General features: G+C 40.0%; 1 protein-coding gene across 6 annotated transcripts in view; it reads left to right on the top strand.

Moving 5' to 3' along the window:
- The window catches only part of PHF6 (PHD finger protein 6), a 37,970-nt gene that overhangs the window by 13,870 nt on the left and 9,674 nt on the right, over positions 1 to 14,426 (top strand). For 4 of the 6 annotated variants that reach the window (XM_075068892.1, XM_075068893.1, XM_032773147.2 and 1 more), the window contains 2 exons: positions 11,408 to 11,574; positions 11,746 to 11,889. In XM_075068892.1, coding sequence (XP_074924993.1) covers positions 11,408 to 11,574; positions 11,746 to 11,889 — 311 coding nt within the window. Of the gene's footprint in view, positions 1 to 7,667; positions 7,724 to 8,011; positions 8,133 to 11,407; positions 11,575 to 11,745; positions 11,890 to 14,426 lie in introns of all 6 variants that reach the window. The other 2 variants (XM_075068894.1, XM_032773149.2) reach the window with 2 other exon arrangements.

Here is a 14,426-nt window from a genome sequence, read left to right as displayed (position 1 = left end):
CTAGGGCTTGGCACACTAGAAAAGACAAGTAGAGAGGAGTAAACAAATTGGACTGAATAATCAAATGCTGTTATAATAACTTTTTTGTCATATATTATTTTGTTTCCATGAATTTCACTCTTGGGATTGTTTGCATACCAGAACAGTTAATGCTGTTAATCTGTGGTCATGTGCCTCACAGCTTCTGTGTGGGATACTGGGACCGAAAGTCAGATACGAAGGAAGGATAGGAACCCTGCCCCTTGGTGGCTGGGTTTTTGTGGGAGAGGGGTTTGATCAGTGTAGAGCAGTTCTGGTTGTGTGTCCTAATTGCAGTAGTTCTGTTGTTTTTATTTTAGCTCTTTTGGAAGCAGCTCTTGGAATAGAATATTTTTAATAGAATAGTTTCTCATTTGGGTCATGTCAGGTTTAGACAATCAAGAATCATTGGGACTTAAATTCTGTGGACAGGGCTGGCCCAAAATATCTGTTAAGACCAGCAATTATTCTTCCTACTTTATCTAGAAAATGTTTGTTCTCTTTGGAGTTCTTGCTAAAGCCTGAGAAGTATGTATTGTTGTGTCTGTTAGCAATTCCAGATTGGTGGGCCAATAGCTGTTAGAGGCTAATATGTTACTGGATACCAAGCCCTTCTCCAGTCTGGAGGAATGGTATGCTGTCCAGTACCTGCTGGGGGAAACTTTCAGTGTGGTGCACAGAGATTTGGCTAAATTACTTACTTTAACATTAATTAAAGTTGAACAGCTAAAAACCTGTTTACCCTAATGAACATTTACTCTTTGATGTCCAAATCTCTCATGAAGCCCAAGAGGGGCAAGAATTCATTATGCTGAATGCTTCCCTACTCCCCAGGACCAATTCATGAGTTAATGCAAGATCTTATTCATTTAATGTCTGGAAGGAGATGCTGAAGTTACTCCTGAGGGCATTCTGCACCAAAAATAAAAAATTATACACACAATACTTTACAATTCTGCAAATTTTATTTGTCAAATAAATGTGGAAGTTCCAGCATGGCACTGGGGAGCACAGGCCACTGGCTGCACAGAGGTGATAGATCACTGTGCAGCCTCCTCCCCCCGAGACATGGACTCAGCGGTGAGGCTACACCCAACCCTCACACAGTGCAAGGACTGGGCCTGCTCCAGAACACCCCAGGACCCTACCCCTCCATGTCAGGTGCCGCATGTGTGGGCATGCAGGCTAAGCAAAGCAGGATCCAAGTGTGGAGGAGTTTAGTATGGGAGGATCGAGGTGTGGGTTGAGAGGGTTCTGTGTGGGGCAATCTGGATGCGAGCCACTCAGTGGGGGATCTGGGTGCAGGGGAAATCTGGATGCACAGGAGCTCGTTGGGGGTTTTTGGGTGCAACAGTAATGGTACTCTGCAGGGAGGTCCAGAGGAAAGTGGGGGGGCTCTGGGTGTGGGGAAGATAGAGCTCGACAGGGGGGTCTGGTTGTGGTGGTCTCAGTAGGGGGGTCCAGATGCAGGTGGCTCATCAGGGTTGTCCAGGTGCAGGAGGAGTCGGGCTTATGGATGGGGTGCTGGGTGGTGAGGCTCCATGGGAAGGTCTGGATGCACGGGGGTTGGGCAGATGGGGGAGCAGTTCCCTGTACAGGGATCCCCTCCCCTGGTAGCTGAGGAGCGATGGTGTGTATGTGGGGGGAGAGTTTGCAGAGCTTCCTGCAGTTCGGAGAGAAATCTGGGGTGGGTCTAACCTAGCCCTGGATGTCGTGCAGGGGAAGAGGATGTCCTGTCCTGCGCAGCTCAGCTAGGAGTAGTAGCTGAGCACAGGGTAGGCGCCACCAGCTGGGTCTTCCCTAGTCCCACCTCCTGCCCCACAGTGATTTACTTCTCTGCCAGATGCTCTGGGCAACCGAAACATACTGCTGGGGAGGGTTGCATGACTGCTTTTGTGGCTTCTCTTTGCTTCCCCATCAGAAAGTCGCTTTTCTGCAGGGAAGCAAAGAAATCTATGGGGGACATAAATTCTGTACATGAGTAGTGGTGCAGAATTCCCCCAGGAGTATGAAGTGTCTTCTGTTTGTTTTTCAATTTAATAAATTTAGCTTGGTGGCACAAAAAGCTATACTTAGTCATTCTCTAAAATTGTTGATCTCCTTTAATGTCCAGCATTCACATGACATCAGAGTTATATGTGATGAATCTATTTCTTCTCTTCAGTCAGATGCAGAAGTAATCACAATAAAATCCAAATGGTACACCAGATAAATGCATGCCTCTACACAGTAGCTTTAATCTAACAGCTCAGGGGTTAGCTAGTTGTCACTGCATAGGGATAGAGACCAAGCTGGAATCTTATATGCTGTATTCCTGCTAACTAGAAGAGCATGTCAGTTAAAGTAGTTTGGAGGCAGCTGTTCAGAAGAGCAGATTGAGAGCTATTTGAAGTGCACTGTCCTCTAAACTGTCTAGATTTTTGTTTTAATTTCTCTCACTGCTTAGAAATCTTTTATCTAGAAAATGAAATAAAATCCAACTCCAAAAGCATTTTGTTCGGGAAACCCAGTGGGCTCTTTGATTTTTTTTCAACACCCAACATCATGTGGAAGTTGCTGTCATTGTTCTGTTTGGCTTGTAAATGATATCACAGCATTTCATTAGTTGAATTGTTATGCAACTTGGCACAATTGTACTTATGTTTTGAAGTTTGGGACTGAAGTTGACCCATACTTATTTTCCTTCAGTAGTTGCAATTTTGGTCAGTCATTTTGGTTGTTTCTATGGTGTGGTTCAAAAATAATTTTTCTTTACCTTACATTTGAGGATCTCCAAGTGAACTGGGGAAACTAAGGGACATAGAATTGGTGATGTGCTCAAGGTCACTCAGTAAGCCTGTGTCAATGCCAGGAATAGAACCAAGATTGTCAATTGTATGCTTTACTCTCAGGGCAATTACAAGTCCTTCAAATGTTAAATTTTTATCATTCTTAGATTAACAGAATTTTTGTTGATACTCTACTTCATATTGGATAATCAGTCTTAGCTTTTTGCAAGTTTGTCCCTTGTCTGATATATTTTTTTTTTTTTTTGCCATTGGGGTTGAATCCTTGACAGCCTACTTCTAGAACCAGTTAATACTTTCAGGGCATTAGTATAGGTGTCCACTTTTTGTATGCTACTGGTATTCTAATTTATGCAACCAACCCACAGATATCACTTCCTCTTCTTGCAGAGAAGTACCTGGTCATGTCCCAGGTTTATGCAAAACTTATCTGAGGTGCTAAAGTAAAGCTTACTGAATATCAGTACGTACTTAAGTACCTGTTGTGAATATCCTCAAGAATAAGAAAAGAACTTTCAGTAATGTAACTCTTCTTTCGGAATCTAGACAAGAGCTTTCTCAGAGGAATTCCTTGCCAATAGCCTTAATTGCTAGTATTACTATAAAGATGGTAAATTTACCTCTTCATTCCAGAGTATGGACCAGATATTAAAAAGTGCTCAGCATCCCACTTAGAACAGTAGCTGCTGTATGCTGAGCTCTTCTGAAGATTTGGACCTATAGCTTTGATACGTTATTGAGTTATGATTTTAAACATACTTGTTTGTTAGAAGTAATTGATGGCCAAAAACTAACTCTATCCTTCAGTTCCCCGAATGGGGTTGTCTTAGCCCTTCCCAACTGTCCTTACTTAACTGATGAGGAATATTTCAAGAAAGGAACACCTGCATCTCATTCCTTTTACATCTGCTACATACTAATCAAGTGGAGAATAATAAGAGTCCATATGACTGTACACATTGTTAATATTTGGAACAGATGCTTGGAAGCTGTGAGGTCAGAAAATGAAGTGTCCATAATTACCACAGTTGCTGCACCCAAAGCTCTCAGGGATTTAAAGGGAATGGTCTTTCCACAAATGAAAATCTAAAGATTCCCTTAGTCGTCGTGCTTTTTATTTCTTTACAAACTTCATATTTGATCTAATCTCACGTAATTCATGGAATTGAGTGAAGACAACATTTCTCTAGCAAACCCATTCAGAAATAGCACATTCTGTACCAAAGCAATCATTTTATTCCATGCTATGGATAAACCAGATGCCAACAGGAGAAACATTGAAGACATATTGGCATCAGATTTAGACAATATTCTAATTCATCTGGGATGAGATTTGCATTTTAGTCAAGAGTATTTCTTGACACAGGCTCATTTTCTTTAATGTCAGGCACACACTACACGTTTCACACTGAATAGTTGCCTCACTATACACACGCTTCTCTAGTCACATGTAAAAACCACAGTGGCATCCTAACTCACAAGGTCTGGTCCTCTTGTCTTTCCATTCCTACCGCAGAGAGGTTGCATAGTCTTTCTGCGGAAGACAGATTAGGCCCAACTAACCAGAGCTACCTTATTTTGTATCTTCTGGAGACTATTCCTCTAAATATGCGCCCAAAATGTCTACATGTTCTTATGTCAAAAAGCAGTTACTCCATCCTAGAAGTCTGAACAAACATCCTCATAGCAACTGTTTCAACAGTCTGATTTGCAAAGACTTCTCTCTATGGAAAAAGTCCACTTGATAACTAGAGGAAAAGAAGTGTCTTTTACCTTGATATTGGAACAGTGCATTGTGTTTATTGAAGATTTATGTAATTCTTCAGTTTGAATCTGTGACACTTTTTATACTGCACTCATCACTGTAGTAGCTGAGTGACTTCCAGCAGTGCATTAAGCAATGAGACTACGTATGTCACATGCTATTTATACTCTCATCCTCTCCTGAGAGGGACAAGTGTGTGCAGTAGAGTGACTTGTTTTAGTAGGGGCTTTTAAACTTATTTTAAAAAAATACCTGTTGTGTGTTTGTTAGGGAGGGCAAGATCAAATAAATGTGCTTTGCATTTGGATTGGGAAATAGGGAGATTTGTGATTATCCTTAGTTTGTTGGAGAGTTCATTCCAAAGTCTCCAAACAGTCCTGATGAAGGATCTATCTATCACACAGATAAGGTTTACAGTGTTAAACAAACTACTAAAAAAAAAAAGCATAATTTTTCTTTTGCGTAGTAAAGTTTCAAACCTGTATTAAGTCAATGTTCAATTGTAAACTTTTGGCAGAACAGTTGTAACGTTTTGTTCAGAGTTACGAAAAACCTCCATTCCCAAGACGTTCGTAACTCTTGAGATTCTTTTGTATCTTGAGTCCAGGCCATGGCACAATTTGAAGATAAGGACCAATACCTTGAACTTGATTCAGAATTCTATCCGGAGCCAGTTTAGAGAGTAGGATGTGTTCATAGTAGCCTTTGTTTTTGAGGAGACTGTGCTGGAGTGTTTTATAGTAGTTGGAAGTTCCAAAGTGCTGAAGGTTTCATGCCCAGGTATGTCACATTGCTGTAGTCCAGCTGAAAGATGATGAAGGCATGAATAATTGAGGCCAGCTCTTCTTGTGCCATGATGGGATGGAGTCTCGTAGCCAACTGGAGATGATAGAAACCATTACTCACAAATGTTGCAGTGTGAGAGCTCAGCATCAGTGAGAAATCCAATAGTACTCCTAGACTATAGACTGAAATGACCATTTGTGGATGTGAGCCTTCAACCAAGGACACTGTACTGTGCCTGCTGCAAACTCCTCTAAATACATCCCTCCTCCCTCTGGCATCACCTCTATTTTGCTCAAGTTCAACTTCAGCTAGGTATACTTCATCCATGACCTGATCTCACGCAAGCATTGGGGCATCATGTTGGTAGTGATGTGGTTATATGTGATGAAGGATAGGCATAGCTGTGTGCCATCTGCATATTGCTGGCACTCGAGTCTGTGGTGAGTGACTAGTCGTTGTATGTAGCTATTGAAAAGGACCAGAAAGAGAACTGATCTTTGTGGAAGTCCACAAGTGAGGGGCCTACTGGTGGAGATGCAGGGCATCACTACTTGTTGGGAGTGTCCTTTCAGGAAGGACTCAAATCATCTTAACACATTACCCTAGTCTCCTGCCACCTCTCTCAGGTGAGACAGCAGTATCTCGTGGTCAGCCGTGTCAGACTTTACAAAAGCATCTTTAAATTATATGCAGAAAGAATCTCAAACACTTCCTAATATAAATGCTGTTCAGACTATAAATTCTTTTGGTCAAGGTCCATGTCATTACTGATTTCTATGTGGAATCTAGTATACTTGAAAATATAAAATAATAATTTGACTTACAGGTGTGGAATTTTAAGCCTTTTCCCCTGAAAATCTCTACACTTTAGAATCATATTGATAGTTTCCTCTGATCTGGTCTTTCTCTATTATCAAAAAGATTTCCTGAAAATAAGCAGTTCTGAAATTACAGATGAAAATGTTCATCACTTACAGATGTAATTTACTGCTGCCTGGTGATTTGTCCATGTATTCAAATACTTACTTTCTACTACTTTTATATCAGTCTCTCCTAATTTATCCTCACTAGTATCTGTGGGTGCAGTCTCATTCTCATTATCAAATACAGATGCAAAGAAACTGTTTAGTTTTTCTGCCATTTCTTTTCCAGTAAAAATAATTACATTGTCACCTTGTGGTTTTTATTTTATTTATCAGTCCTCTGATATTTTAAAGAATATTTAACATTATTATCCTTAGCTATCATTTAGCTTATACTTTTTTGTTCTTAATTTAAACCCCTTTTATTTTGTAAAACTTAATACTGACTTGCTCTGATTTCTAGAAATCCTTCTTTACTTGTAATGCACTTTAACAATTTTAAACCAAAATATATATACTTTGTGTAGATTTAATAAAAGTAAGCACACTGAGACATCTCCACAATGTCTAAACTTGAACCACGTATCTACAATACCACTTTCTAAAAACTACCAATCAGGTTTGCTTAGTACCATCCTTATTTTATCATCTTGAGTCTTTTTTCCTCCTGTGTAACAGCTCTGCTGTGCTATGTATTGCAGTCTAGAGACCCCTTTGGTAGTTAGATATAGCAGCATTAGCCTCCACGTTACATGTCTCTTTTTATTAGTTTGTCACCATCTTAAAATTACCTTAATATAGTTATTTGTGTTACTTTGCTTTAACACTAGGTTTTAAAGAACGAGAGGAAATCCCCAACATAGTTAAAAATTACACAATAAAGAATAAACTAGTGGATCTCAACCTCTTCAGTATCATGACTCCACATTACAACAGGAAAAAGTTTCAGGATCCAGTTTCCTTCTACCCATAACAAAAGGGATACTCCCTCAACCCCGTAAGAATTGAGACTTCCAGGCTGACAGCTCCTGGAATCAATTGTTGTATAAATCTGCTTTTTATGCTGCTTGGTACTGATAGTGGAATTCTAAGCTACAAATATGGGACTCTCTCACTCCTGGATTTTGTCATAGTTGATCTGAAGTTAGTATGTTGATTAAAACATTAAGTGCATCTGAAAATGCAGAATGTCTTCTCTGGAATATGTTATTCTGAGAGCACACAGTGGATCAGGCGTGTAAGACTCCCTTCTTCAGATACAGCAATTTAGGTACTTTTGAGGGCAGCTTATCTGACATAAGAATTTGTTATGAAAGGCTAATGGGGCAAAGGGTGGGGCAGGAGAAGAGCATCTAGGGAACCTTAGGGGATTTCACAATATGGGTGGGGCCCATGATAACACTTCATATGGTCAGGGAGGTGTTGAACAACTTTTTGTGTTTCCCTTAGTTCAAGCTGACATGAGAAGTTGGAAACACCCAACCATCAGATGCCAGGGAAACAGGGTAAGCTTGGCAGTGGGCTTGAGGGGAGGGATAGGGCACAAACCAAATTGTCTATTAAATAGCAAAGACTATCCAAGGCGCTGTTGTGTTAAACCTGGTTACAGGTTTTTATTTTCTATACTGTTAAACTAGTTCACAGTGCTGTTAATAAGAGAAGAACTAATTTTCCAAGGAATGAGTCCTGAAACTAGATGTGCTAGCACAAGAGTCCCTTCAAAATCAGTCCCCAGGTTCACACTATGTGTAGGATTGGGACTTAAATCTCTTTTGGATGTTTTTTATTTACTTAGATCAACCTTCAGGAAAGGGGGACACAGTGTGTGGATTTTAGTGAATTCTGAACTTTGTTGGAGATACTGGTTTTGGGGCAGAAAGGGCTGTTCTTTGAAGAAAGCTGAGGATTCCTCTGGTATATTAATAATAAAATCATTTTTTTAAATGTATGGTCTTTTTACTGTTTAAATCTTTAGTATTAAAACAACTATTACAAGAGAGCAAAAAGTACAAAATAAGTATTTCAGAAAGGATTCTGTCATGAGCCTTTGAGTTATTTATAAATCAGTTGGTTTTCATCATGTATGTTCATTTTCTTCTAATTATTGATAGTCTTGTTTTCAGCACTGACAGTAGTGAGCAGAGCAGTGTCACAAGTGTTTGTTAATTATTGGGACCAGAGGATGGACTTAGAGGTAGAAAAAATTGTGGCTTACAAGCAATTATTGAGGGTAGTCAAGACTGAAAAATATTGAGGGACTCTGGTAAAACTTAACAAAGCTAGGCGAATGGACAGCATTATGGTGGGTGAAATCCAGTGTAGGCAAATGCACGTCGGAAGGAACAGTTTGAACTTTTCAAACACTGATACTATTAAAGGGACACCAATTTACACATCTGTCTGAATTTTTTTATCTACTGTTACAAGAAACACCTATGATTACTATAAATGAAAGATTTAAGGCTAGCATTTGAAAGACTTGAGTATTTTAGCGGAGGACCTAGAATTACATGCATATGAGGAAAGACATGATAAAATAGGGTTCTACTCTTTAGAAGTGTTTCTCAGAAGTATAGGACTCAGTTTGTCACACCCAGTGTGGAGAGTGATGTTTCCTTTGGGTTTCACCACTGCATAACCAAACTGATTGTGGCTATTTAACAGTTAATCTGAAATGCAAAATAAACTAGGCTAATATGGCAGTCATCTTTTGTAGCTCTCAAACTGTTCTTTAACAATGAAATTGTTAATTGTGTTTCACTGCACAATCGAGGTCCAGAGATAGATCGATATAATATATAATATACACACTAAAGAAAGAAAAGGTGCTGCTCTGTTGCCCCTCTGTATCGTAAACTATGGAATGTGGCATATATTCTTGCTAAAGAGTAGTTTGTAGTGTTGTAGCTGTGTTGTTCCTAGAATATGATGCATACAAGGTGTGGATGAGGTAATATCTTTTATTGAACCAGCTTCTGTTGGTGAAAGAGACAAGCTTTCGATAAACTTCTGTGTAGCTTGAAAGTTTCTCTTTTCACCAACAGAGGTTGGTTCAATAAAACATATTACCTGCTAAAAAGTAGGTCCTGTTGAGCTAGGTTGACTCATTAAGTTTACGTAGAGGTTTGAGAAAAATGTGTATTGTTGATAAACCTGGCAAACCTAATCCAAATTGATTTACAGAAACTTGTGAGAATTACATAGCTTCTCAAATTTTAGCCTCTTTCAGAACATACAACAGAAAAATGCTTTTTAGGCATTATATTTGAGCTTGTATTTAACCTGTGGTAGAAGCATGTGGATTAGTCTTTTCTCCTGAATTAAGAGAAGTGCAAGTGTCTAATTCTGTTGGAGACTGGCAACAGCTACAGTAGGAAGGATAGGATAGGAATGGCTTATATGATAAGTCTCAGGCCAATAGCTTTGTCATCTATGCTAGATTATGATAGCAATGGGGTATATCCAAGGGTTAGGAATTGATCTTTGTAAGCCTTGGTTAAGTACACTAGGTTAAACATCAGGATAGAATAACATGCAACTAGGTTTCGTCATATCCTAGAACTGGAAAAAACCCCAAAAATGATGTAAATTGGAATCTTCTGATTTGTGGTACAGTGTTCAGTCCTGAAACAGGAATATCCTGCTTAGATATTGCGGCTAGGGTACCCTGGTGATAGGTGTCCTCGTAATGCCTAAATAAAAAGAAACACTAATTTTATCACTATTATACACAGTGGGAGATCAGACCTTCTGACTTTGGACTCCATTCCACTTAGGGGTTCATCTACATCTTTGGTTTTTGGATTGTGAAGCGTAGCTTGTCTAGCAATGTGTACAGTGCATGATTCCACAGAAAAATTCAGCTGTAGAATCTGCATTTTGGTCTAGAAATGGCTGACTGTCAGGAAAGTTCTTAGCAGCTGAGCATAAGAACTGGCTATTTAATACTAAATGCAAGTCAGTTGGGCAACAAAGTAAACAAGCCTGAAAGGCTTGCCCTAGGTCTGTGTTAACTATGCATTTGGAATAATCAAAGGGCTGTTCAGTGTTCGATTACAGCTGGCTGAAGCAATTAAACATTTAGGCTGATGTTCTCCAAGGAGCCAAAGGAAGTTGGATGGTTAACTCCTTTAGGCCCCTTTGAAGAACCTAGGCCTTAATATATGATAACACATGATTTTTAAAAGTTTTAGTACTTTATCATTTTAAGGGAACCTTTACATGTAAGTTCTTCTGATAAAGTAGTTATAAGATAGTTGAGTTTCTGAGAACAGAGAGTACCTGTATGTCAAGAGAGGAGGATCAAAAAATGTAAAGACCATGAAAATCTAACATTAACCAACTTTAACATATTTGTGCTAATATATATAATATATAAAATGTCTATTTATAGAAACCACTTAAGTCTTTGGACTGTAATATTTCCAGTGTCAGGAGGTTGCTCTCCAGCTAGCTGATTGCTGCCACTATCAGTAGACTTAAAAGTATGTTGTAACTAAAATGTTATATTCAGATTTGTTTTATAATTTATTCATGGAGATAAATGATTTTTACAGTGCTAAATGTTCATTTCACTGGAATTTCCTTTTAAACAAGCTGTGAAGATTTCAAGCATGAAAGCAAGGAGAGAGAGAGGCATTCCTTAGTGAATGTGACTTGCATTGTTGTTTGCTTCTCATTTAAAAAAAAAAACAAATTTCATTCCAGCAAAGAACACTTGGTGGTTCAAAATAGAAGTTCGACTGTTTCATAGAGGGCAGCAGGTTACCTAGAGTAAATTAGGTTACCAATGGACATGGTCAATTCTTGCTTTCAGATACTTGCTCAGCCCCCCGTTACCTTCAGCGGGAGATTAGCATGTGTGTCTAAAGTCAGATTTTAGCTCTGAAATGGGATGTTGAGGACATGTTAAATGTATTGTGTACGACTGTAAAGAAACTTTAAGCATTTTAGACAGTTGTTTTCAGAGATGAATTAGATTAATATGCATCAATACAATACAATTATATTAATATACATTAATATAATGGTAGATGGTTGAAGATTGTAAAACAAAATTTTAATGGATTGGAAATAATTTTTATAAACATGAGTAAGAAAAATGATAAAAACCATTTATTTTTCTTATATAATTTTTTGTAAAACAGTTTTCATTTTTGAGATTTATTTGATGTTTTCTAATTTCTAAGCGGATTTAGAAGAAGGTGTCAATGAACACGAATTGGAGCCTTCACCTCCCAAAGGAAAAAAGAGGGGTCGGAAGGGAAAGCCAAGAAAAACAAATCTCAAAGGGCAGTCAGAAGACACTAGATCTACATCCTCACATGGCACAGATGAAATAGAAAGCAGTTCCTATGTAAGCAGTAAATATAAATATGCTAAACTTCTTAGAAGAAAATTTGTCTTTGAAATTAAAGATTTTGATTAAAACTAGCATTTGAGTCTCCAGTTGGTGGCTAGAGACTTGTTAAATTATGACCTTACTTGGAACCCAGCAGTATATTTTAGTAAAATGTTTTTCTTTCAGAGAGACAGGTCTCCCCACAGAAGCAGTCCCAGTGATACAAAACCTAAATGTGGATTCTGTCATGCAGGTGAAGAAGAAAATGAAGCTAGAGGAAAGCTTCATATATTTAATGCCAAAAAGGCAGCAGCACATTATAAGTGCATGGTAAGTAGAATATTTGGGTTAGTGTGGGTTTTAATTCTTCTGAACTGTCCTGCTATATGATACATTGTTAGTACAGTGCCCTAACACATAGTTATGTATTAATACAGCCTGTGCTTCCAGTTCTCTCTCTGACCACTGAAGTGTTGTGAGCTGAGCAGTTCATTTATTTTCACCAGAGGTACTGTTGATAATTACTATGTTTAGAGATGGAGGAATTAGTTCAGGTAGACTCTTCATCTTAATAAAAATAATCCCATTGTACCTTGGTGCGTCTATGTACAGTGTTTAAAAAACAAAAATATAACTCCAATAACGTTAAATTTTAACTAAAAGATTACACCCTGAAATAAAATACCACTAATGCCCTCTGCCCCCAGGCCTCCGCCCCCCCCAAAACCCCCCCCCCAAAAAAGCGCTTGCGGAAACAGATGAGCTTTGCACAATGCTCTGAAGATCAGTTGATTCAGGCGGTGTCAAAAGAGATGGGGAAATGACCTCCGGAATACGTGGCTCCCCATTGTAAACTCCCTACTTCTAAATGATCACATCTGGGGAACTCTTAACTCATGTGCATCAACTGATCTCAGCGGCTCTTGAAGAATGTAAGCAGAGAATTCAGTTTTTCATATGGCTAGGTCCTTGATCCAGGTGTGGCTGTATAAAACAAAGTCTGCACCTTGAGTTGTACTTGGAAATGAATAACTAGCCAGTGCAGCTGGTAGATTTTTGATGTAATTTTCTCCGTAGGGCTAGCCTCATTAAGCAGAGAGCCACACCTTTTGTCGCTTTTGAGTATTCTTTGCTCTGTTGTATGCATGAGTTTGGGAATGAAGAGCTGCAATGCTGAGAAGCAGATTAAAACACCACATAAAGGAATTGATGCATCCATCTCTGGGTGAAAACAGCTGTTCAATAGCATACAGTAATATTAGACAATACGGTTTGAGATAGGAGATTGGCAGGGGTAGTCAATTGTTTTTTGTCAAGGTCCAGACTCCAGAGAAACATTTTTCATGCCCCAATAATAAGTAAATACAAAGATTTTGTGGTCGGTTGAAAAGCTTCTGATGATCCGAATTTGGCCTGCAGTCCATCTATTTACAACCTCTGATCTATGTAGTTTTGTGGCCTCCATCACAAGCCATAGAATCTGAGCCTCTTATCCCTCTGTTTTATCTCCCGTTTCACAGATGGGGAACAGAGGCAGATAGAGATTAAGTGACTTGCCCAAAGTCACGTAGTTCATGACAGAGTAGGAACAGAATATAATTCTGCTGCCTTAAACATAAGACTGCCTTTCCTCTCAAGAGGTCTCCCCTGAGACCTCTCTGAGATGCTACATTTTACCAGGACCTCCACAGGACCCGGAAACTAGTTTCAGCAACCAGGTCTGTAGCAGCTACTGAGGGGGAAAACCTCCTGGCTTTTGAACTCCTGGTACACGACCTTAATCTTCATGTAAGGGTTTTGGAATCTCCCTTGATGCACCAGAGACTGGTCTTGGCTGCTCTCACCAGAATCTGAGACCACCTGGGCTAGTTGGAGGAAATGAGTATAGCCTGTGGTGCTTGGTGAGCATATGGGGTTGCCCACCTTGTTTATATCCTGTTGTGTGCTCAAGGAGGTGAGTGCAGCCTTGCCCCCCATCCCCACTTCTCTCACTTTTCTAGGGCAGATCCTGCAGAGGGTGCTACACACCCTTCACACCTGGCCCTCTAAAGCTTGTCATCAGGCCCCTACCCTGCAACCCCCAGATGCCAGTGATGCACCACCTGACTCAGCTGGACACCATCCAGCTGGTCCATCTCCAGACTGTATCACATGAGCATCTCTGTATGCCACCCACTTCTTCGCCCTCATGTCCTTCCCTGACACAAAGTGGTAGGACCTGCTGCAACCTGTGGAGTTGAGGGGAACTCCGGTGGCCAGCTTGTACTCTAGTCTGGTCTCTCACACCCCTAGGATATGAGACTTGGTGGCTCTTACCATGCTGCTTTGAGCACGAGTATGTAGTTGCTGTGGTTTATAGAGTCTCCTGACATCCGCGTCTTCTGCGGCAAGAGGGACACCTGGCGCATATCTACATAGAGTGCGTCAGACTGCAGACCGTCTTCTGGCTCCTCTGTAACCTCCTGTTAAGGTTCTAGTTGCACTTTTCTCCCACCCCTGCTTATATACAAGCATCCTACCCAGGGCCCCACAGAGTCATGAGACTTTGTCCACCTGTTCCTGGCGCTGGCCAAGGTGGTCATCCACCAGACCTGGAGGAGGAAGCTTGCTTGGAGGGGAGTGCTGTGCAACTATGTGATCTGTTTCCAATTCCTTGTTGTATCACATACCTGGGCAGAGTTCTGCCTTACTCTGCAGCACGGGTCACTTGCAGATTTAAAATAGTGAAAATGGTGAATTCTCTGCACCTTGAAGTATTTAAACCATGATTTGAGGACTTCAATAACTCAGCCAGAAGTTAGGGGTCTATTACAAGAGTTGGTAAGTGAGGTCCTGTGGCTTGCAACATGAAGGAGGTCAGACTGGAT

The sequence above is a fragment of the Chelonoidis abingdonii genome, chromosome 8 (genome assembly GCF_003597395.2).
Source record: "Chelonoidis abingdonii isolate Lonesome George chromosome 8, CheloAbing_2.0, whole genome shotgun sequence".
NCBI lineage: Eukaryota > Metazoa > Chordata > Testudines > Testudinidae > Chelonoidis > Chelonoidis abingdonii.
This window is presented reverse-complemented; position numbering and strand designations above follow the sequence as displayed.